We start from the raw sequence: 21,957 nt of genomic DNA, 5'->3' as shown, positions 1-21,957 counted from the left end.
TTATAAAAACATTAACTTTATTTTTAATTATTTGTTGTATATGATTAATGATTCTACGAAAGTAATCAGTTATTTTGTAAAACTTTACTATATATACTATATTTGTATTAATTGCTTACATTAATCGTATGTTCCTATATACTGTAACCGTTTTTAAAATGATGACAACGGATAAGTTTTGAAGACGTGCCAATTCATGTACTTCTAGTGAATCTCGATTAAAAAAAAAAATCTGTCTGTCTTCTTGTTGTAATATTAAAATATTATGCAAGTATTTGCGTACCTCACAAATCTAAAGACATTAATATATTTATAGATTTATAAATATATATAGATTTATAAAATGTATTTTCAAATTATTCCATACATAATATGTATTGCTTTATTTCGATTATTATATTTACTCTACAAAAATAAAAATGTTAATTAGTATAAGCAAGATGAATTCTTAAAACATTGTAAAATGGAATTAAATATATAAATAATTGCAACATTTAAATTATATAGAATATTTTTATAAATTACCTGTCACTTTTTTTAATCGACTTTTGAAAGAATCGGTAATGATATATATTTCTTACATCATTGATATTATTATTTAAATTCAAGTGTAATAATTCAACAATTTTTATGTTGTAAAAAAGCACAAATAATACGTGTAAATAAAATATATACCTTAATCAAATCACTTACTAACTCTTATTTTAATTCTTTTTTAATTTAAAAATACCAATAATAAGATATAATCTTATTATATCTTAACTCGAAACTTTATTAATATTTAGTAATTTAACCTCAAAATACATAATTTTGCAATATCGTGCAATTATCGTAAACAAGGATGTTTTTCATATAAAAAAATTAACTGCTAAACTGATTTTATTCAGTGATTCAGTTTGTTATCGTATTACTTAAAACTTGATGAAACAAAATTCTATTTGTCGGTCACTTTGCCGTCTATCTTGAAGCACACCTGTACATGGTTGTAATCATCTACTAAACTGAACTCTATGGTCAATGTCAAAGACGGATAAAGCTTAGATATTGGCATTGAAACGTTGTACGTTGCCTCATCACCATCGTCCAGTGGACATTCGCTGTTTATCAAGTCTTCACACGCATTTGGTCTAGGATATGGATAGTTTATTGTAGATCCCATAACTGTGACTCTTACACGAGGTTTCAATGATTTCGTATCGGCATCTGCGAGCAAAATAAATGTCAAATAAAACGTTAAAAAATTTTGTAAATAATCGCTGTTCTCTCCTCGATCTCTCACTGATCCACTCATCGCGGTTTCACAATACAGATCTTCCTTTTTTTTTAATGTAATGTTACTTACTGGCGACAAAGTCCCATTGTGCGTTAAAATCGGTTCCTCTGTAAAAGTAGCAAGGAGAACTGTTGCATCCTTCCGCTCTTAACTCGGTGGGCGTAGGTCCCTCATCGCACGGAACAAAGGGAGTACTTTGCAAGGACACCGCGATGCAGGTTGCAAAGACAATGTAGACTGCAACGTGAAAAATACGATTAAGCGTTGCACTTCGTAAGAAAAAAATGTTAATAAATAAATTTAATTGACGCGAGACTTACCGGACACGAAGGCTTTCATTATGAGGTCTTCACCGGAGCTAATGACGACTAAAATGATTTTCGATCGGTGGTAAGATCGCTTATTTATTTCTTTGATAATATCTAATCAAACACCTGGCTGTCCTAAAAATTGATAAGATCGGAATCATATAAAAAGATCCAGACATTCAAGAGCTAACACCTGTGTCGATGATGTTGCAAGTTTAGAGAAATTATCAACCACAAACGTAAAATTTATTGCGCAGACGATTGAAGTAATCTGTTGACAATTAAATAAAGTAATCGTTGCTTTCGATAAACCTAATTTTTCGGGTGAACAGAAAAGTATTATAAAAGCTGCATAACGTACTGATTATCACTTTAACAAACAAAATACTGTAAAAGTGACTCAAGAGAATCTCTCGAGTTAAGATACGCATTTGAAAAAATATTTCTGATAAAGAATTACGAAAAAGAAGAAAGACAGGGGGACATATGACAGTTATTTGTTTTAAACGTATTGTCATAATATTTAGTTTAAATGAATGGTATAATTTTAGATCATAATTATTTTTCTTAAAAAAAAAAAAAATGTACGAAGCGTAGAATAAAGAAAAAACATGTTAAAAATAATTCATTGTTCATTGGTTTTCCATGGCGGCATTGCGACAAAGCGTTGTACCAATCGATCTCGCATCCATGTCGAAGTAGTTTTAAATAATATTCGATAAAAGAAATATCTCCACGATTCATATCTAAAAATAATATTTAATTAAAATACGGTCTAATTTTAATTATTAATCATTAATTTACCTGTAAACCGCCGAAGGATAAACGTCGAGAAGAGCGTTGTCAAAAATTTTGTAGATCTTTGGTTCTGTTAGAACTTTTACATTACCTTCATTTCCCGGACATACAGCAGATACTGAAGAAAAATATTCTGCATATCGAGTAAAATAATTACCGTAAAATCGTTTTGCTTCATCTGGCATATATTCTAGCATTTCATCAAAATGCAGTCGTGTCCGTTTCATTATGTTACTTTCTGTTATAAAGCCACCTATCGCGATAAGGGGAAAAAAAAACTTATTTTTTACTGTCTTGAAATCATTACAAAAATAAGAACAGTAATTATTATAAATTAAGTATTATAATTCTAAAAGTTTCGTACTGACCAGGTATAAAGGAGACCACTTCGATGTTATATTTATCAACCTCTACTCGAACGGCCGTGATCCACGCTTGAAGAGCGGCTTTTGTAGCTCCATAGATGCTCACACCTGGCAAAGGTTCGTCAGCACAGTGGCTTGATATCACGATAATTCTGCTATGATTCTCTCGTAAAATGGGCATCATTTCGCGGGTGATTCTCATCGTTCCCAACAAATTTACGTTTACTTGATGCTCCGCAAGATTTGAAGTTTGCCACTCGAATTCGCCGAAGACCATCACTCCTGCATTGTTCACCAACGCACGTAGTGCTGTAATAAAAATATTTTGCAAATACATTGTAAATTTACTCCATATTTTCCTCAGTCGTATAATATTTTAGTAGCTCACTTAATTGCCGTTCCTTTAGTAGACTTGTGACTTTATCTCGAAAGTCCCGAGTGGATTGTTCATTTGTGATATCCAGTTGATGAACGATAATGCCCTTTTTTTTCAAAGATTCCATGGCAGCAATAGAATTAGGTAATGCTGAGATTTCACGTACTCCGGCCAAAACTGTTGCACCTTTGGCACGGCAATGCATCGCTAGACTATAGCCCAAACCGGAATTGCAACCGGTTATTACGATAAGATCCCGCATATTTATTTTCCGTTGACGATTAAAGAAACAATACAGAGAAGCACCACCTAAAATAGAAATATATTATTAATTAATTAATTATTAATTATTAATTAATTATTAAAAAAAATCAATCAGTGTTAAAAAAATTTTTTAACAGTATAATTCTTTTTCACAATACAATAAATAAATAGAAAACGCAATAATCTTACTTTTTTTTAAATATACATTATGTAGAAAAGATAAAAAAAATTTATTTAGAAAATTTGGGTTAACTAAGTCAGCGAACGAAAAGAACGATTGATCTTCTTACCTAGCAAAATCATTGAAAGCGTCGCAGCCTTGCGCGTAAATCCGGCGTCTGTAAAGTACGCGATGTTACATGAAATTGTCGTGCCAATTTGTAAGGCCATCGGATGTCTTCTCCACCATGCTGGCTTTCCGCTACCATATATTTCTTTTATCGAATTCATCTTCAGATTGTGTAGCTGGATACTCATTAACTGCAGACGTTTACCTATTCAATATAAAAGTGTTCGATGTATGCACAAACCGGTCTTTGGTCGTTCACCGTAGATTTAAATATCATCATCAGTAAAATAAAAAATATTTTTTTTTATCATGCATAATAAATTTTGTTAAATATAAATAAATATGAAATTGTAACAATATGATACTTATGTATCATAAACAGCACGAAAATATAACGTTTGTACTCACCACATTCGCTGGATCCCAAGAGGAGAATGATCCTACTACACGATCGCTCTGATCCGCACAGCTGACTTCTCCGGAACGCTGAGAAATGTGACCTGATCTGCTGACTTGCATGGCGTGATGCTCGCCGCTCGGTTTTCGAAGTAATATACATAATGAAATGTTTAAAATAAAACTAAATTTTTCTAACTTAATAGTATTCAAAATAGTGATCTTGAATATAACATTAATATAATTAACTTGAGTAAATCTAATAAAATCCACTTAAAAAAAAAACAAATGTTTCGTTCTTTCACATAAATGTTTGTAAAAAAAAAAAAAAAAAAACAAGAATAAACGGTATTGCTTTGCGTGTATGTGGAACTGTTTTGTAAGCATTTTAATATTTCATGGGATAGTTGTTTGTAGATAGGACACAGGCTCTATTTGAATTTCAATATCCTGCACTAAGAAGGAGCATGCCAGGCGTCTCTTATTATGCTTGAGATTCGAAGATATCAAACTTTTATTTTTTCTCTACATTTTCAGCTTTGAGACTAAACATTCTCGATTGAAGACAGATATTACTTGGAAAAAAAAAATATATATATATATAAATATATATATACATACTATTTTGCATTACAGTAAATTAAAAAATTTAAGTATATGTATAATGAAAAATTCATAATTACAAAATATAAAATATGATAAATTAACGATTAAATAATGTAACAAATTAAATAAAACCGACTGTTTATGTTGCTATTAAAATTATAATATATTATTATCTAAAATAAAAGTATTACGTGTGAAAATTATTTCAAGTCCCTTGATCTTATGACATGCATGTAATATATATGTATATATAAATGTATATGTATATATATACATGCATGAAGAAGAAAATGGGTTTTTTAATACGACAATGTTCACATATTTTCATAGATTATAAATCAGCGCTCGGAATTAGTAGCCCAGTTCGGCCGATTTCTGATTGTCTCCGCCTTCGGTCCCCCACTATCGCTCGAAGCTCGACGGCCGGCTGCCGATCGCCCGCGAGACGCTTTAACTTAGGAGCGTTCGTATTTATATTCACGTTAGAATCATACACTTTATTAAATAATTAATAAAATTTTTTTTTTTAATTAATAATTCATATAATTACATATTACTAATTTCTTATTATTAACATTTTTATTATTTTTATTAAATTACTGTGTGACCGAGTTTCAAACATATAAAAATGTATTTTAATATATATAATTTTATATGTTTGAAATTCGGCTACACAGTAAAATAATTATTAAAATAATAAAAATGTTAATAATAAGAAATTAGTAATATGTAATTATATAAATTATTAATTAAAAAAAATAATTTTATTAATTATTTAATAAAGTGTATGATTCTAACGTGAATATAAATAGGAACGCTCCTAAGTTAAAGCGTCTCGCGGGCGATCGGCAGCCGGCCGTCGAGCTTCGAGCGATAGTGGGGGACCGAAGGCGGAGACAATCAGAAATCGGCCGAACTGGGCTACTAATTCCGAGCGCTGTTATAAATCGATAAGCCTTTACAGATTTAAATGTACAACTTCAATGTAAAATATAATTTACATAAAAATTAACAAATATTACATATGCTAATTTATAGTAGATATATTCTACTGTCCGTGAAATCGTGTGCTTTTTCACATATCATAATTACATTAGTTATATACTCGCAATTACTATGTTTTTCGCGTTTCCAGAGATTACTTTATCCATCTCTTGTGATGGTCCAATAATTATTACCACTTGTAATGCACAATATATATTAAATTACAGATTTCTCACCAAATTTCAGATTAGGATTTGCTATCACATCGAAACTCGGATCACCATCTGTTGCCATTCTACCCAGCCATGAAAAAAGCAAAATAATTCCAATAAAGAACAATATTCCAACGACAGACAATATTGCATATCTTTTATATATAGATCCTGCAGTTTTCCGTCGTACTGGCGCTCGCGATATCAGCTTCCACCATCTCCGAAACCATTCTATGGCCGACTTGCGTTGGTATTTATTCTCATCATGATCAAAAGACATGTCTTTTGGATCGTCGTAAGCTTCGCATACTTTTCTAGATGCCTGAGTAGACAATCCTAAAGATGAATCGATATTTACGACTGAATAAGGTGGGCCAAGCTTTTGATTATTCGCATGTACATTGCTGACGATAGAATTCGAATTTATAGTATTGCTTGTACGAGATACAGCTACTGTAGGTGATGATGATACAGCTGGTGTATTATTTTGGAATAGAGAATTTTCGGGTGTTAGTGAGGAACGTTCATGTTTTTGTTCTGGCTTTTGTTCCCTGTCATCACTTAGCTGTAACAGATAACAGTTACATAATATAAAACATTATATTTGACATTAATTAAAAACACTAATAAATAATTTGATAATACCAATGGCAAGCCAAGCCCAGCCCGTGCCCAATTGACAGTGGCCAATTTTTCTCTGAGAACATCTGCAACTGGTGATACAAGTTTTGGTTGTGGAAAAATACACACTCTACATGTAGGACAAGTATAACCAGCTGGGGCAGTGGTTGCTGGCAAATCTCTGGCATATCGGTCCAAGCATACCCAATGATACATGTGGTAGCATGTTAATCTTATACAATCGCTGTCGCTCAATTTGTCCGAACACAACGTACAAATGGGATTGTAATCGTGATCATGGAGCCACAGTAAATACGACTGTACTATGCACTGTAAAATACAAAATTATTAAAATTAAACGCAGGTGACACGCATGGTTATGACAAGTTTGACGCCGCGTGAAAGAGTACGCGTCAAAGACTATGCGCTTATAAAGAATATACAAATATGCAGTCGGAAGAAAATACCTTTGGGTGGTTCGTGACCATGCAGTGTTCGCATACATTGACACGATGTTCAAAACAAAATTGATTCGTTACTCTTCGCTTCGGGCACTTGCACAAACCCATGTTGCAGCGTCTTGCGACAGCAGGTAGATCGAGACGTGACAACGTTGAAACGCGGCCGAACAGTTCAATTTACAAATACCCGATTTATTGACCTTCGCTGCGCGATATGTAGGAAACTCGTGATAACATCGTCGTTTTATTTGCACTGCCCACCATACTTCATCATCGGCCACGTCGTCCGACGATCCTTGCGCCGGGTGAGATCGGAAGTATCCAATAACGTTTAAATTCCCTCGTCCATTCTCCAATCGTAACGCCGTAACGATCGTGCTGCGCTACATGAGAAATACCGGATAATAAAAATAAAAATAATTACGAGATAGAATATCAAACAAACAATAAGTAAAATATGAGTTGAAAATTGAGATATCGATGAATAACCGGGTTTAATTCAGTCTTTTAATTCACCGGCAATTCAGCAATGTAATGCTTTGCGATTCCTGTGCGCAGATATTCTTCTTTTACAGAAAATAATCGTGAGAGAAATAAAAAAAAAGCTTACGAACGGTTGCTTATTTTCTTGTAAAATGAGAGAAAAAGATATGCGGTCCTTATTTCTTTTTTTTTATTTAACTTTTCTCGCACTTTTCCAAGCATTACCGGACAGCTTTCACATCAGCTTATATCAGCTTATTTGTAGCGCTGACTGAACCACACCATCATCACATTTATAAGCGGGTGGGGGATACATTTAAGGTTAGAGTTAAGTTAGGTTCTTGGAGCATTTTTGGTTGTAAGATATGTTATGACTTTCGACATATACACGCACAAGTGTTGAGCGAAAATAGAGAAGAACCAAGCTTGATTTATATTTAGATAGCTTTACATATCAATACAGTGCAACTTACAGTATCGATAAACACTCGGGAAAACTCTGAAAAAAATACGAAAGTGAAAATGTCGGACCCGGAGCTTGAAGCAATACGACAGCAACGTCTGGCTCAGTTACAAGCTCAATATAAGGTAAATAACGACAAAATCTTACGCAATTTCGTATTTTAAAATTCATGACTTACGGTCTGGAATCTATGAATCGTTTACTGAATCTGCTTTAATTATGTACAAATTTTGTAACAATTAACATTATTTATGTACATATTGTTTTAGGGTAATAATGCCAATGATAAACAAGCAATGGAAGAGAGAATGCAACAAATGGAAGAGATGAAGCATGTTATATTAACCCAAGTATTGGATCAGTCAGCTAGAGCAAGATGTAAGTTTTCTTTTTATCTTGTTATTTAAACTATTGATATTACTAAAGCACAGAAAATATTGTATAAACATTATACATTTGTGGACAGTAAATACACTTCGTCTTGGAAAGCCTGAGAAGGGTAAAATGGTGGAAGAAATGCTTCTGAATATGGCACAGCGTGGACAACTACCTGGCAAACTTGGAGAAAAAGAACTAATCGATTTACTTGAAAATGTAAATCAACAGACTCAAAAGAAGACAACAGTCAAAGTTGGTATAATTGTATATACATAATAATTTAATAATATATAATAAAAAGTAATAAAATAAAAATTTCTTTAGTTTGATAGAAGAAGAGCAGCTATGGATTTTGATGATGATATGGACTTGTAGCAATTGTAAAAATTTTACATTAGAGATTTTAAATTAGGCACATTGCTCATGGTTCATATTTGCAGTTGGAGAAATTATAATATCCATTTCTTTTTGCTTAGTTATATTATTTTTATGCTGTATTAAAATAAAAAAAAAGTTAATATTAACTGAGCAATTTTTATACTATAAATAGATTATAAGGACTGATTATCATTATTTACTGTAATGGAAATATATCCAGCGAAATATATACTTTTCAGCTTTTTTTTTGTATACATATAAATACATTCAGCAAACATACGATTATTTTTCATCCTAAAAAAGAAATTACAATCACTCTTGCAATCTACACAGTATAACAAACAACAGTTTCGCACAACTTGCATAATGCTAGGTAGGTATTATTATTTTATCCATACATATACAAAAACCAATGTTTAGTTTCACATTTAATATAATTTTACAAACTATGTGAACAATCGTATTTAATGTACAAATTTTTGATATATATATTACATTTTCTTTTTATTAAAGCTGTGTTAAAAGACCAATTTTTCCGAGTATGTATGCATTTACTTAACTCGGTAAATCGTATTGTCTCAAGGGATACACATAATTTTTTTTTTTTTAATATACAACATAAAAGAAATCAGTTACTATGTGTACGAAACTGGTTAAAAGTAAAATATATGGAATGTCGAAAATATATGACTTATTTTATAAAAATTCTCGCAATCTCTCTTAAAACTGCTTTGGCAAACTTTTAAGAACAAATAGATACAACCATAAGCGCTTATATACACTATACATAATGAAAAATGTACCTTCTCAGAATTCTATGTAATATATCTATTAATATGTAATTATTTTTAATCATTCTTCATATGATACGTCCCAGCATTTTCTGAAAATAAATAAATAAATATATATATATATATATATAAAAATGGCTATAAATAGGTTACTATTATTTTTACACAAAAACGAGAAAAATATAATTACCATCTTCGTCATCTTTTGCGTCCAATAAGTCTGGACAACAAATGCCGTAACATATTAACGATAGAAATCCAAATGGTAAGCCAAGCAGTACCATCATTAAAATAGGATTGCCCTTCCACATTGAAATTAGAACAGTTTTCATTTCAAACCATTTTCTATAACCACATACCAGCCAACTGTTTCCACCATATCGCTGAAAACATATACTTATTAAAAAATTTTTTTAATAGATAAAATAATTGACTAAGAAATACGAAGAACATTAATCTTTACCGGAGCACTCTCATTACGAATCTGCTCTAGGAACAACTCTATCACGTATGGGGTTAGCTTCTCCGTTTCATCTTCAGGAATATGATGGTGATTAGTAGTTGTATTTATCACAAGTAAACTTGGTATAGGTAGCGTCATCATTGCTATGCTGTTGACTAGATTAGGACTACCTATCCAGCCGAACTGAAAATGACTAAACACGACGAATTGATATGCCTTCAACTCTCTTCTATCAAAATTGTTTAATAAAAAATATTAACGTACTCGTGATACTTATTTCGCTTATTCTTGATCACAGATTCAACCATATCTCTGAATTCCAGCATATCAGGCGCGACTTCTTCTAATTGATTTTCTTCCAACACCGCCAAAACGAGATTCTTATTTGTTAGAAATAGTTGATTTATGTTTCCTCTTGTTACTTTCGGAAATGTTGGAAAACGTTCCGCGTTCACCCATTTATAAAGAGTTTCGTTTACTTGATCCAAGTTGCTTAAGTTGTGGCCTGCAAGTTAAATTATACGTTGATATAATATGGCTAATAATCGCTCATTTTTTTCTTCCTTAATTGACTCACCAGTGAAATTATAATGCAAATTTTCCTTGTACACAAGTAATGCCGGAATATTATCTATAGGTGCATGATTATTCACGACATTCGGATGAGACTGATAGAAAAATGCATGCGCTTGAAATATATTCGCAGTCTTGTGATAAAGTTCCTGCATTCAATAAATAAAGTTACGTTAATTTAAATTTCGAATTATTTTATAACAAGTCAGAAAATTGCACAAGGGATTTACCCATAAGACTCCATGTCTGTCTCCTACATATAAGAAATAGAGATCGCGCTCCTTTTTTATAAGGTCAAAACTCTGTGTTTTCGTTATTTCCTGTACGGGAGGACCACTCAATCTTAAAGCGAACTTCACTATCTCCTCTCTAGTTCTATCGCCCTCATATATGTATTTCTGATCACCCTTTAAACTGTAAGACCAAAAGCATTATTAAATCAATACTGCAAGTTATAGTTAAAAAAAAGAATCTGTACTTACAATAGAATAGTAGGAAATCCTTTAATTTTGAATGCGCTCGTTATACTGGTAAATCTAGTGCAATCCACTCGTCCTACTCGTATGGGCGTTGCGTGCAAGTGTTGAGCGACGTGAGACCAAACCGGCTCCAATCTTTTGCAATGTGCACACCATGGTGCATACATCTACAAAAAAATTAAAAATAACTACCATTTAAATACAAAATATATAATATATAAATTATATATTTTATATATAAAATTTTAATTATATATTTATTTATATATTATATATTTTATATATAAAATTTTATATATAAAATATATAATATATAAATTAATAATTTTACAGAAGCATTAAGCATACCATAACAAGCCATTGTCCATCTTTGTGTGCATCCAGAAATCTACACAAATACATATTAAGTAGCACATTCACATGATAAATAGTTAAGCTGTAATTCTGTGTCTTACCTATCGCTCAGCTCGAGTACGCGCGACCCTGCTGTATGCATCAGAACCGCTGAAAATATTAAAATGTAATTAAACTATAAAAGGAGCGCTTATAAAAATATATTTTCTCTTTACTATAAATGAGAAATGCATCGTAAACTTGAGGTGTGCAAAAAATGTCTTGAACTATGTATGTGGATACTATCCGATTATTTGGTGTGCTAATCGAGTTAAGTGAATATCAAGTGAATCATCGGTTATTGATCGGCCAACATTCGAAACCGCAAAAAAAAAAAAAATCGCGAAACAGCACCAAGTGCTTAATTGACGGGTACATCTCGCTCAGTTCAGACGAGCTAGACGTTTCGGAAAACCAAGTCGACGGTTTTGCTTACCGTAGAGAAGCGCAGCGAAAGAGATCCGCGTCAGGGAAACCATTCCGCTTGTCGAATCGAAATATCAGGAAACGAAAATCGGGCTTCTTCATCTGATCGTAAGGCGACTCGGGCGCGTCGAACGAGACCGCATAATCGCCGGAGCGTACGGATGTTGTAACGAGTGCGATTCCTCGCCGTCCCTTTAACTCATCACGCGGAACAATCGAGCGCTTGTCGTTCCATCTTCCCGACTGGCGCGCGCGACGCGCCTCGCCTCAGTCGCCTCTCGTCGCACCCATCGTTAATTCCGCTACTAGCCATCTCTCTCACACCTTTTTCGCTTTTAAAGTGAGATGAGAATATACTAAAATCCAACTAAAAAAAAGAAGAAATATTGTATACAAATAAAAAAATTAATAAGGAATAAATTAGCCTGTATTTAAATTAAAAAAATGACTCATACCTTCAATCATTGTAATCAGACAATATAATTAATTATGTCATATAATTCATTTAGAATAAAATGGTGCAGAATTTTTCTGCTGAGTGTATAATTTTATTAATAAAAATCTTCGGATACACACATATATATATACATATATATATATATATATATATCGTTGGTATAAAACATTCACATGTTCAAAACAAAAAAAAATATATATAATATATATAGAGAAGGAATATAGAAGCGGAGTGTAATATATTCCTTCGCGACAGAGCGTAGCTATCTTTACATTCTATAAGTGTAACAAGTATTTTGTACAGTTGTAACGAAATTAGCGGCAACTCTTAACTAAATGATTTATCGTTAGATGTCTGCCAGATGCGTCGTACTCTTTCTATAATGTACAAAAAAATCGATAAAACCGATCTGATTACGTTATCATATAGCATTCGTAATTAGAATCCAAGAACGATCCTACGTATCTCATGTTTCTCGTCTCTCATCAATGGTTCACTTTTTTTAGGTCTATCGTTTTCTCGCGCTCGTTGCCGATCCTTCGAGGCCTAATCGCATAGATCAAGCGATAACAATTCGCACAGATCTATAGAGAATAATTGCTATAATCACAATATCGCCAAACGTGACGTATGGCACTCTTATTCTACCTAGCATTCTCTTTGCATATATATGTCATGAATATGTTACAATAAAAACTCGGCTCGGCCTGATCGGCCACGATCGAAAAGCATTGTTTGAGCGAAATTGACTGACATCGTTATCGTTCAATAACGATTTAATTCAACTTTTCAATTCTGCACTAACAGGATTAACACATATCGTTATCTTGCCGCCACTTTTGTACCGCCTCTCGGCGTGCATCGGGTACTAGCGATGATCGCATACCGCCCAACACGTTACTGGTCGCCTCGGTAGCTAGAATAATCGGTTTGACTACCGTCGGTGGAATTTGTCGCAATACACCACCCACTGCGCCAACAGTGCCTTTGTGCTCGTGTTCTTCACTTGCCACGCGAACTAGCTGAGTCGCAGTCTCGCCTAAGCCCTGAAAAATTAAAAATAAATAATGTTATAAATTTTTCTATAATAAAAAAAAAAGACGAGAAACAAAAAAAGTAAATATTTTTTTTAACCACACAATACACTATATATTTAAATTACTTCTTTGACTAATGTGTAAGCGTTAGCCACTCCTTCTCGAATGTCCAACGGCTGATTATATCTTTTTCGACGGCCTTTTTGCCCTTTATTCTTGCATCTTACACTCGGACCAGGGCTAACTATATCGTACGCAGTCTCAGCTGTAGTCTGTAACGCCTGTACGATCCTACACGTTAATTCTAACGCAGCCATTGCCGTACACGTTGTAAAACTGTTTGCTCCGCGTTGCAACCCACGGACAATTCTCCCATCCCTCTGGTACTGTTCGATTGGTAACCAAAATAGATCGCGTATCCCTTGAACTACACAACAGTACAATCAAATATCGTGTTCTAATGCATTCATATTGTTAAATTTTTGAAATAAGAAAGAAAATTGTCATTGAAAATTAGCATGCAAAAAATGTTGTTTAATTTTGGAATATTTTCGTAATATTTATTTTTAAACAAACCGAGTATACTTACACAGCTGCACCACAGAATACATCGGTCCGACACCACCAAGTAAACTCGGGAGTTGATTCTTTTTGATATCTTGCAACCATTCAGACACCAGATATGTAAAAAGTTTATCGTAACCCAACAGTCCGTGCCTGTACGATAATCTCTTCAGTCTTAGCTCGGAGCAATTTAATTCCGCCAAACCCATTAGCAAACCTGCTAACGGTCCATGAGTAAAATCCACGCGTTTTCCATGATAATCCAATCTGATAAGGACTTCTGGACCGAATACAATGTTTCTAAAAATTTTTTTTAATTAATACTTTAATTTATTTAATTAATAAATTAATTTAATTAATAAAAAATATTTTAATTTTAATTCAATAAAGTAATAAAAATATTAATTACATACCTAAAGTATATCGGTTGACTATCGTCGCGGACTTGATGGATAGGCTTCGTTTTAGTCTTGTTCTCCCTGAATGTCAGCTCGTCTTCTAGGAGTATTAACAGATTCTGATCGATGATATTATTCTGCGACATATTCATTATTGCGTCATTCGACAACGCATCATCGTTCACGCTCATAATGGGCGGATGATGCGTAGGTGTTCCTTGTTTCGATACGGGGGTGGATTGTGAGCTATTAGGTGTGCTAGAGCTTTCATGATTTCGCTTCGATCCACCGCCTAGTTCATTAAAAAATTGTATTAAGAACAGTAGGCTATCTTGATCTATGTTCAGTCGCAATGGCAGTAGACTAAGTTTTAAACAACATTCTTGCGCACTTAATCTGGGATCCGGCCTTACGTGAACTGCCTTCATAGTAAACATGATAGAATGAGACTGTCTCGGTTTTGCTTCACTGCTGTATTGGTAAAGGAATTTGTTTATGTGTGACGACGCCAGTCTATCTCTTACTTCAATCTCGTGCACCAGTAGCACCTGTCTGGACGCTTCTCGCGTATTTTCCGGATAAACTTCGTGCTGAAAGCGAACTTTGCTCAATTGCAGTTCCATTAGCACGTCATGCCGTCGACCGGAGCCACCTAGCATATGCCAATCAATCAACGATTCGTTGCTTCTCGTTGCACGCGGTGAATTCGGCACACTGCCAAAATGCACTTCGTTCGGACTAGACTTGTTGAAGCCTACTGCACCTATGACTGATCTACTTCTATTGGAAAAAAAAATAAAAACAGTATAATTTAAATTTAAATATAAAATTGTAATTTGTTTTAATAATTTAACTCTAAATTTAAGATTTCATACCTTCCATGCGTAATATTGTTGCGAACATTGTCGTTAATAGTCACATGCTTTGTAGATTGCGATCGAACATTATCAAAATCATTGCCACCATACATATGCCATATTAATGTCATTTCGCAAAGAGTGTATTTTAATACAGGCGCGGGAAAATTTGCTGGAGTTTGTAATAAATCGGTTTTGCCGACCGGTACGGAAAAGTGATTATCCACTATTCTTAACGATTCTTGACACAAAGACCGAACTTCAGGTACTCCATAGCGCGGTATTATCCCTGTGCCCGCTTCCTCTCCTAAGATACAAAATTCGTCATCGTCGTCATCATCTTCCACACTGCACGCGATTGTTTTATTGCATTCTTGCGAACTTTTTCGCGTTTCTGCGTCTCGCGTAGTGGCACAAGAATCGTCAGGAAAGAAAAACTCAACGCGATTTTCAGTCATTGGTACTTTCTCGTTTTTGTTGCCACTTTGAGTCGCCGTTCCTTTCACCGTTTCTTCCAACGCATCCTCCATTAGACTGTAAACACGTTCCACTTGACTCCTGCTGAGAGTATTAATGCTTTCGACACCCAAAAGATTTTCCTCATATCTCGTAGATGTCGATGAAACAGTAGGAATACTCTCGGTGCTGCTGTTTATTACACTATTTGGTTGTTGTAAATCGCCATCATTGGCGATATAAGTCAATAGTTGCATTAGAGCACGACCGGAATCCGAACACGTGCGTACATGCAACACATTATTACTCGCCCGAAGATCGACTCGCGGCACACCACCGTACATTCTTTCATTCGTGCGTAGTGACAACTCAAACAGACCGAAATTCATAACGCACACGTAATCTCGTTTTAAATCCACCGACTTTTCGCGTAGCTTATCCGATATAAAAAGTGCGACATCTTCGGCGATAAAACGCAACGTTGACGTATTAGTTTGCGCTGTAATATTGCTTGACACGCTGAAATTGCCAAGGGTCACAATGGACTTTAGTGGTAAATGAAGTGGTCTATAATCAATTGCACAATCCCACAAATGCAAATGTAGTTCGATCAAAGCACCCGGCGGTGTATAACCAGCGACAGGATGATCTGCTACATCCAGGCAATCAGTCAATTCTGTGAACCATGAAGTAGTGGCGGAACACATTCGGTGCCTCAATGTAGCATTGCTTATGCCTATCGCAATTCGGGAAGTTTTTATACGATGTGTTTGATGAGCCGCTTGTATTCTTACTGCGACCGTTACCATATCCTTGTCACTGGAATTTGCAGTTACATTACTACCAGATTCGCTACGATATATAGTTTTCTTGCAATGTCGTGGTCTGACGCTATTGATAGATCTCAACGGCGGGGTTTGCGATGGGCTTGTTGTTAGACCGCAATGATCTAGTGATACATTTCTCATCATAGCGCAAGCGTAGCTTAAATTAACATTTCCTTTATACGCCGTTACAGAAAATATCGTGGCATCTTCTAGTCGTATTATCAATTCTCCTTGTTGTCCGGGTATAACATTGCGCAAAGAATCACGAACAGGAGTGTACATAGAAAGCAGACCTTGATTGATGCTCAGAGTCATTGCCAACTTGCTTTGTGCTTTTTTCGAGGATATTCGTGACTCTTTGTGAGTTTTATCGTTCGTCGTAGAACGGAATATACCTTCCTCATCCGAGTCGGAGTCGGAATTATACTGAATTCCACTTTTGCACATGCTGAATCTGTAAATTATATCAAATTAATACCTTAAAAATTTAAATTTTAAATTTTAAATATTTTAAAATATTACTTAGGGTAAGTAGATTCCTGTAAGAGAGTAGATGCCAAATCGAGGCCAATATGACTCTCCATATGATTAGTATATTTCGGCCTTGGCGCCGACGGTTCCCAGAAAAATAAATCAGTATTAAACCGATTATACAGTTGTTCATAAATGCGTTTAGACGGTATCTGGACGGAAGCACAAGGTAAATTGATTTCCAGTTGTAGTCTAGAACCGTGTATACCTTCTTCCATAAATTCCAACATTTCTTGCCGATTGCCAGGTATAATTAACTCTTCACCATCACTGATAAAACGTTAAAAATTTATTTAATTAACAAATTAATCAATATTTATTAAAAAATATTTAAAAAGTGCTAACCTTTGTTCATTCTTCTGACCGTGCTCGTGAGATTTTGAGTGAAGTGTATCAGACTCGCGCATGATTCGTCTAGAAGTGAACGGGGAAGGTGCATGTTTTGGAGTTTTCTCTAAAGTATCATCCAAAATCCGTTTATCATTTTCTATTTCTTCTTCAGAACTATCTTCTAATGGAGCACCGAAACGTTCTGGATAAACAATGATCACTACTCTCGCCCATCCAAGATCGTCGTTGACTTGCTGATATGTCGTAGTGTCATTTTTCTCATCGGCTGTAGCTAATCCGATTTCGATTGGTGTGTCGTCCTCGGCTTCTACATATAACAATGAGAGCCGTCGACATTGTAATTCGTGTCTAGCTACGAAGGAAGATCGACTATCCATAGTTGAGTTAACATGAGCATCTGTCATTTGCATTATCATGTAATCAGATCTCACAGATCTCTTCCACCACGGCGCGCGACTCATATCGTGTAATGGTCTTAAATCTGGAACCGGAAATCTAAAAACAAAATAATTAGAAATGTGTAAATTAAAAACATATACATATAATAAGTTTTCTTTAATATAGTACCTCAATTTAATTGTGCACGATGACGAAGAGATTTTGATATCTACTTTAGAATCTGGCAGTGTTGCACTGTCTACAGCTTGATCGAGTAAGGTTTGTTGATTCTGAAAAATATATCACGGTTTTTAATAATTTATTAATTATAAAAAATAAAACTATAAAAAAATATTAAATATATGTATATTGTTTTAAATATCTACATGTATTGATAATACTTACAGCATCTCTAGCATTTATTACAGGATGACATGTACATATTGGTTGTGGATTAAGAATAGCAGATATTCTATCTACAATGGTAATGTCCACTTCGCATCTGCAAGGTTCCATTTGAATGCTGAAAAATGAAAAAAAGCGTTAGAATTATTAACATATTTTGTTATCAATTAATAGAATTAATTTCTTTTGTTTCATTAAGTCTACATAATTTATGATTAAAATTATGTAAAAATTGTTAAATATATGCCACATTGCTTAATTAAAAAATAAATACTTACTCAAACTCTGTGCGTGGATGTGCAAATTTCGTCATGTGAGTATGTCGAACAGCCTTTTGTGTGTATTTGAATCTTATTTTAAAATCAGTTTTATTGGAAAACCCAATATTAGTTGGATTCTCTTTAATAAACGCTAATAGCTCGATAAATTCCATCGATGGCGTCCTACACGAGCCAGGGTTGTTGGAGTCAACCAAACATTCTACAACTTCCAAACTAGCTAAAGTCAAACTTCCTGATATTGCAGAGTACTGATTTGTAGTCTTTTCACTGCCTTCAACCACTAATGGCGCAGCTAATAATCTATAAACAATCGAGATTTTTAATTGACAGTTTAGAAATATTAAAATTAATTTATTGTTAATATAATTATACCTAATATGACTCAATCGACAAGCATCCGTGAGTGATTTTGACGCGGTATCAAAATCTTTGCTTCCATAACCGCCCAAAGCAAACGTTCCTAATTGTCTGAAAAATTCTTTTGCCGCGTTTTTCATCTGTCTTACACTACTAGAAGTTAGACCAAGTTGCTCTACGCATGGCGTCAATATATCTTCGTGCAATAGAATTAGAGCAACGGAAGACACTCTTATATGAAATTGGGTAGTTTCGGCGGATGTGTCGTTGTCTGTATTATGTCTGTGTCTATTATGTCTCGGCAAATTCGTGGCCGAACTTTTTGAACTAATGCTGCTAGCCGATATGCTGCCCTCCATACTAAAATTATTGCTTGTGATTGAATCACACATTGACGAAGATCCCGGCAATTTCATCGGCAGAAATTCGTCTTCATTATCAGATTCGTCCACAGATGCAGTGGACCACCCTTGAGCATATCGCAAATCCTACAACACATATAATATTTTTAAGTTATACAAGTTATATAAATAAATAAAAATGCATCAAAATATTAATTGCATACAGTAGTCTTCAAATCTTGGATAGGATGTGTTTGATGGATAAGCTCGCGTTCTATACGATTGAAATCACTGCTAGCCATAGGTTTTTCCGCATATCTTCTCGGAACAACATTACTGACGTCTTCTAAATCTGGGGACGCTAGGCCATGCGCTAATTCTAATAAAACATGAAGCTGCCTAGGACTCAGAAACAAAGTAAGCGCTCCCAAAGTAATTTCGAGTTCTACCTAAAATATATATAATTCATTTATTTTAAAAGAAAATAAATATTTAAGAAAAATATTACTCAGAGAATAAATATTATACATGATTTCTTAAATAAAAAAAGCTAAAAATTAATTTATAAAATTTTATCTCATAAATATTTACATTTATCTTACCTTTGGTCCCGATATTCCTTCTCCTTGTTTCATTTTTAATCTCACTTCTTGTCTACCCGCTAGCTTACCAACCATGATAGGATTTGATTCGTTCGAATTGTTAACAGCATTTCCTTCTGGAGGAGTGTGTAGAAGGCTTTGAGTAGGAGACATCTGTGCGGAGATAAACAAACTGTCTGAATTCTGTTAAAATAGGAAGAGATAAGTAGTGAGAAATGTTTTTTTTATTGTAATATTAATTTAAACAAATTTTATATTTACCTTAGAATCGGGAGTAGAACACGTGCTAGCCAACATACTCCTAGAAAACGTTCTCGCGCGCGAAGGAAATTCATCCGTATGAAAAGTTACTCCCTCCATGTAAAATCGCTTAGTGGAGAACGCTGAAATGATGTAACCTTTCGCAGATTCTTCAGGATCTAGAGACGTATTGCTGGGATCTAATCCGGCTTCGTCAGAATATTCAAGATTCTGTATGCACACTTCGATCGCTACGCCCGTGGAAGAATTCAAAGGTACGTGTTCCACACGTATTACAGTGTCGATAAATCTTACTTTGACTCTAGACAAGACTGAAATACACAAAACGATAAAAAAAAATTCAGCTTTGCGTTTAAAAATATAGACATTCACAACGTGAATGAAGTGTCTTACTCGAATCTATGGTCTGTGCAAACAGTTCCACCGCTTCTAAGGGCTGAGCATTTCCCACACTGGCCGCATCCTGTTGCAAACATTCTTGAGCGAGTTGCATACTGGATGTCATAGAACTCCACATAGATTCAAACATGGATGTACCCGTTTCGATTCTTTGTCGCGGTTGTACCGTAAGTCTAAGTCCCTTCACTTCTACGTAACTCGCTTGACTAAGTAACGCCGACCACGGTATACTGCCAGATATCTCCATTATAAAACCGTCGACGAATTCCAATGGGAGATGCTGTTTCTCTCCCATTTCGTTAAGTCCCTGTTTATTAATATTAATTTTTTTAAACATATTTTTTAATTGCTGTTACTAATAAAAAAAAAAAAAACAATAATAAAATAGTAATCAAATACTATAGACAGGCATTATGTAAAATGCAAATGAGAAAAATCGGTGCTACCATTTCTCAAGCAAAGAATTGTTCAATCGCATTAAGAAATATCAAAAGAAGTGGTCTGTATAAATTAGCATTAATTAACATTCAAATTGCTGTGACATGTACAAATGGATGACTCGCGCTATGTTACTGCATTTAATTAATTCTCGTACAACCAACCGTGTTTAAACGATTTATCAGCTTTGCAACAATAGTTAAAAAAAAAAAAAAAAAAAATACAAAAGAAATCAACCATACTGTGACTTTAAGTAAATGATACTTTTCTGCAATCGCGTATATTTACTATATTAATTTACGCGTCCACACGTTCGCGTGGAATTAAAAATGTAACGACTGCACGATCACATGATAAAAAAGAAAAACGCGTTTTGTTCGGCATTTAAATATCAAATATTAAATCGCGATCAGCTGTTCAATGCGCGGTGCGAAATTCTCGCAGCGACGTAAATACGCACGGCATCACGCGTGGCGAAATCGTATGCGCGCGCTATGTTTATTGAGCGTGTGCGATACGAATCTTATCTCCGCGGCCGAGTTTAACGGCGGAAGGAAGGAAGAAAGAAATTGTCCCGTCCGTCCGAGACAAAGGAAAGCTTATGGCGTACCTGCACATCGAGGCTGATGTTGACAACACGTCCCGTGCCGTTGTACAGGTCGATGGTCAGTTGGTCCAGCGTAAGCTCCTCGAGTAAATGGCCGAGGTAGCGCTGCAGCAAATACCTGCAGGCCCTCTTCTTGATGTCAGCCGACCAGCCGAGCCAGGACATCTTGTTCATTGCTCCCGGGAGCCTCGTCCGCGCGGTTATATGATCTGTCCCGATGGGATATCCGACGTGTCGCGTCCGTAACAAGGTATCATCTCGTCGCGCGAGGCACGTTGTCGCGAGGCATACCTCGGCGTCGTCGAGCAAGCGTGTTCAGCGGCGTTGAGAGAACAGCACACACTAGTGATAAGCATCTCCCCGGACACGCGCTCCGTCTGCATCCATGACGCTCGGCACAATACGCGGCCTCTCGAAAGCCTCGATCGCGGGCCCGCCGATCGAGATCGCGCCGATCGAACGACGATTTTCGTCCGCGGTGCCTCCGTCGCACACTAGGCGTCGCGATGTCCCTGACCCGTGTCTTCTTCTTCCTCTCTACCGACTCCTTTTTTTATTGGACACCCAGGCGTCTAGAAGAGCGCGTGTGCACGTGCAGCGGCGGGATGCATCGGGTCGCTGCAATTTTAC

The 21,957-nt window shown here is 35.1% G+C and overlaps 6 protein-coding genes across 10 annotated transcripts; 1 reads left to right on the top strand and 5 right to left on the bottom strand.

Annotated features, from left to right (window-relative positions):
* Positions 1-748: 748 nt before the first annotated feature.
* LOC139105186 (NPC intracellular cholesterol transporter 2) lies at positions 749-1,721 on the bottom strand. The gene is made up of 3 exons (XM_070661153.1): positions 1,594-1,721; positions 1,343-1,510; positions 749-1,203 (listed from the first exon to the last, which is right to left on the bottom strand). Exons 1-3 carry the CDS (start codon positions 1,610-1,612, stop codon positions 935-937), a joined length of 456 nt encoding a protein of 151 aa, XP_070517254.1. The 5' UTR covers positions 1,613-1,721; the 3' UTR covers positions 749-934.
* Positions 1,722-2,150: 429 nt separating this feature from the next.
* On the bottom strand, positions 2,151-4,445 carry Sro (SDR family oxidoreductase shroud). Its single transcript, XM_070661131.1, has 6 exons — positions 4,082-4,445; positions 3,675-3,878; positions 3,133-3,429; positions 2,748-3,053; positions 2,386-2,632; positions 2,151-2,327 (listed from the first exon to the last, which is right to left on the bottom strand). Exons 1-6 carry the CDS (start codon positions 4,230-4,232, stop codon positions 2,207-2,209), a joined length of 1,326 nt encoding a protein of 441 aa, XP_070517232.1. The 5' UTR covers positions 4,233-4,445; the 3' UTR covers positions 2,151-2,206.
* Positions 4,446-4,565: 120 nt separating this feature from the next.
* On the bottom strand, positions 4,566-7,727 carry LOC139105179 (zinc finger protein-like 1 homolog). Of its 4 annotated transcripts, none has more exons than XM_070661143.1 (4): positions 7,662-7,727; positions 6,960-7,336; positions 6,517-6,822; positions 4,566-6,436 (listed from the first exon to the last, which is right to left on the bottom strand). In XM_070661143.1, the coding sequence occupies exons 2-4, from the start codon at positions 7,059-7,061 to the stop codon at positions 5,876-5,878; spliced, it is 969 nt and encodes a 322-aa protein (XP_070517244.1). In that variant the 5' UTR covers positions 7,062-7,336; positions 7,662-7,727; the 3' UTR covers positions 4,566-5,875. The 4 variants fall into 4 exon arrangements, with proteins under 4 accessions (XP_070517244.1, XP_070517243.1, XP_070517242.1 ...); XM_070661142.1 differs by having other exon boundaries at positions 6,960-7,331; positions 7,564-7,688; XM_070661141.1 differs by having other exon boundaries at positions 7,568-7,685.
* A 71-nt stretch (positions 7,728-7,798) lies between these two features.
* Positions 7,799-8,801, top strand: Pdcd-5 (programmed cell death 5). The gene is made up of 4 exons (XM_070661154.1): positions 7,799-8,024; positions 8,169-8,277; positions 8,366-8,529; positions 8,602-8,801. The coding sequence occupies exons 1-4, from the start codon at positions 7,959-7,961 to the stop codon at positions 8,650-8,652; spliced, it is 390 nt and encodes a 129-aa protein (XP_070517255.1). The 5' UTR covers positions 7,799-7,958; the 3' UTR covers positions 8,653-8,801.
* Positions 8,802-8,847: 46 nt separating this feature from the next.
* Positions 8,848-12,052, bottom strand: Tmx3 (Thioredoxin-related transmembrane protein 3). The gene is made up of 10 exons (XM_070661134.1): positions 11,791-12,052; positions 11,417-11,465; positions 11,310-11,349; positions 10,965-11,128; positions 10,713-10,896; positions 10,487-10,631; positions 10,174-10,414; positions 9,910-10,102; positions 9,637-9,829; positions 8,848-9,538 (listed from the first exon to the last, which is right to left on the bottom strand). Exons 1-10 carry the CDS (start codon positions 11,831-11,833, stop codon positions 9,504-9,506), a joined length of 1,287 nt encoding a protein of 428 aa, XP_070517235.1. The 5' UTR covers positions 11,834-12,052; the 3' UTR covers positions 8,848-9,503.
* Positions 12,053-12,306: 254 nt separating this feature from the next.
* Atg2 (Autophagy-related 2) lies at positions 12,307-21,857 on the bottom strand. Of its 2 annotated transcripts, none has more exons than XM_070661093.1 (16): positions 21,331-21,857; positions 20,277-20,589; positions 19,884-20,194; positions 19,623-19,805; positions 19,245-19,469; positions 18,695-19,167; positions 18,320-18,622; positions 18,042-18,159; positions 17,826-17,926; positions 17,253-17,753; positions 16,899-17,177; positions 15,112-16,830; positions 14,252-15,016; positions 13,864-14,138; positions 13,400-13,701; positions 12,307-13,283 (listed from the first exon to the last, which is right to left on the bottom strand). In XM_070661093.1, exons 1-16 carry the CDS (start codon positions 21,499-21,501, stop codon positions 13,047-13,049), a joined length of 6,276 nt encoding a protein of 2,091 aa, XP_070517194.1. In that variant the 5' UTR covers positions 21,502-21,857; the 3' UTR covers positions 12,307-13,046. The 2 variants fall into 2 exon arrangements, with proteins under 2 accessions (XP_070517194.1, XP_070517195.1); XM_070661094.1 differs by having other exon boundaries at positions 19,623-19,775.
* Positions 21,858-21,957: the final 100 nt, after the last annotated feature.

Source organism: Cardiocondyla obscurior, linkage group LG08 (genome assembly GCF_019399895.1).
Source record: "Cardiocondyla obscurior isolate alpha-2009 linkage group LG08, Cobs3.1, whole genome shotgun sequence".
NCBI lineage: Eukaryota > Metazoa > Arthropoda > Insecta > Hymenoptera > Formicidae > Cardiocondyla > Cardiocondyla obscurior.
Note: the sequence above shows the minus strand (reverse complement) of the source record. Positions and strands in the feature narration are given on the sequence as shown.

Bases quoted from the DNA above. Each gene is read 5' to 3' on its own strand.
- Pdcd-5 (XM_070661154.1), top strand. From the start codon at position 7,959: ATGTCGGACCCGGAGCTTGAAGCAATACGACAGCAACGTCTGGCTCAG. The intron at 8,278-8,365 runs GTAAGTTTTCTT...ATTTGTGGACAG, and splicing joins TCAGTCAGCTAGAGCAAGAT to TAAATACACTTCGTCTTGGA. The intron at 8,530-8,601 runs GTTGGTATAATT...AAATTTCTTTAG, and splicing joins AAAAGAAGACAACAGTCAAA to TTTGATAGAAGAAGAGCAGC.
- LOC139105186 (XM_070661153.1), bottom strand. The intron at 1,204-1,342 runs GTAAGTAACATT...TTTTGCTCGCAG, and splicing joins ACAATGGGACTTTGTCGCCA to ATGCCGATACGAAATCATTG.
- Atg2 (XM_070661093.1), bottom strand. From the start codon at position 21,501: ATGAACAAGATGTCCTGGCTCGGCTGGTCGGCTGACATCAAGAAGAGG. The intron at 18,160-18,319 runs GTAAGTATTTAT...TTCATTTTTCAG, and splicing joins CATCCACGCACAGAGTTTGA to CATTCAAATGGAACCTTGCA. The intron at 17,927-18,041 runs GTAAGTATTATC...TATATTTTTCAG, and splicing joins TAATAAATGCTAGAGATGCT to AATCAACAAACCTTACTCGA.
- Sro (XM_070661131.1), bottom strand. From the start codon at position 4,232: ATGTATATTACTTCGAAAACCGAGCGGCGAGCATCACGCCATGCAAGT. The intron at 3,054-3,132 runs GTGAGCTACTAA...TTTTTATTACAG, and splicing joins ACTAAAGGAACGGCAATTAA to CACTACGTGCGTTGGTGAAC. The intron at 2,328-2,385 runs GTAAATTAATGA...TATTATTTTTAG, and splicing joins TATCCTTCGGCGGTTTACAG to ATATGAATCGTGGAGATATT.
- LOC139105179 (XM_070661143.1), bottom strand. From the start codon at position 7,061: ATGGGTTTGTGCAAGTGCCCGAAGCGAAGAGTAACGAATCAATTTTGT. The intron at 6,823-6,959 runs GTATTTTCTTCC...TGTATTTTACAG, and splicing joins TGGTCACGAACCACCCAAAG to TGCATAGTACAGTCGTATTT. The intron at 6,437-6,516 runs GTATTATCAAAT...TATCTGTTACAG, and splicing joins CTGGGCTTGGCTTGCCATTG to CTAAGTGATGACAGGGAACA.
- Tmx3 (XM_070661134.1), bottom strand. From the start codon at position 11,833: ATGGTTTCCCTGACGCGGATCTCTTTCGCTGCGCTTCTCTACG. The intron at 10,632-10,712 runs GTAAATCCCTTG...TATTGAATGCAG, and splicing joins ACAGACATGGAGTCTTATGG to GAACTTTATCACAAGACTGC. The intron at 9,539-9,636 runs GTAATTATATTT...ATTTATTTTCAG, and splicing joins CGCAAAAGATGACGAAGATG to AAAATGCTGGGACGTATCAT.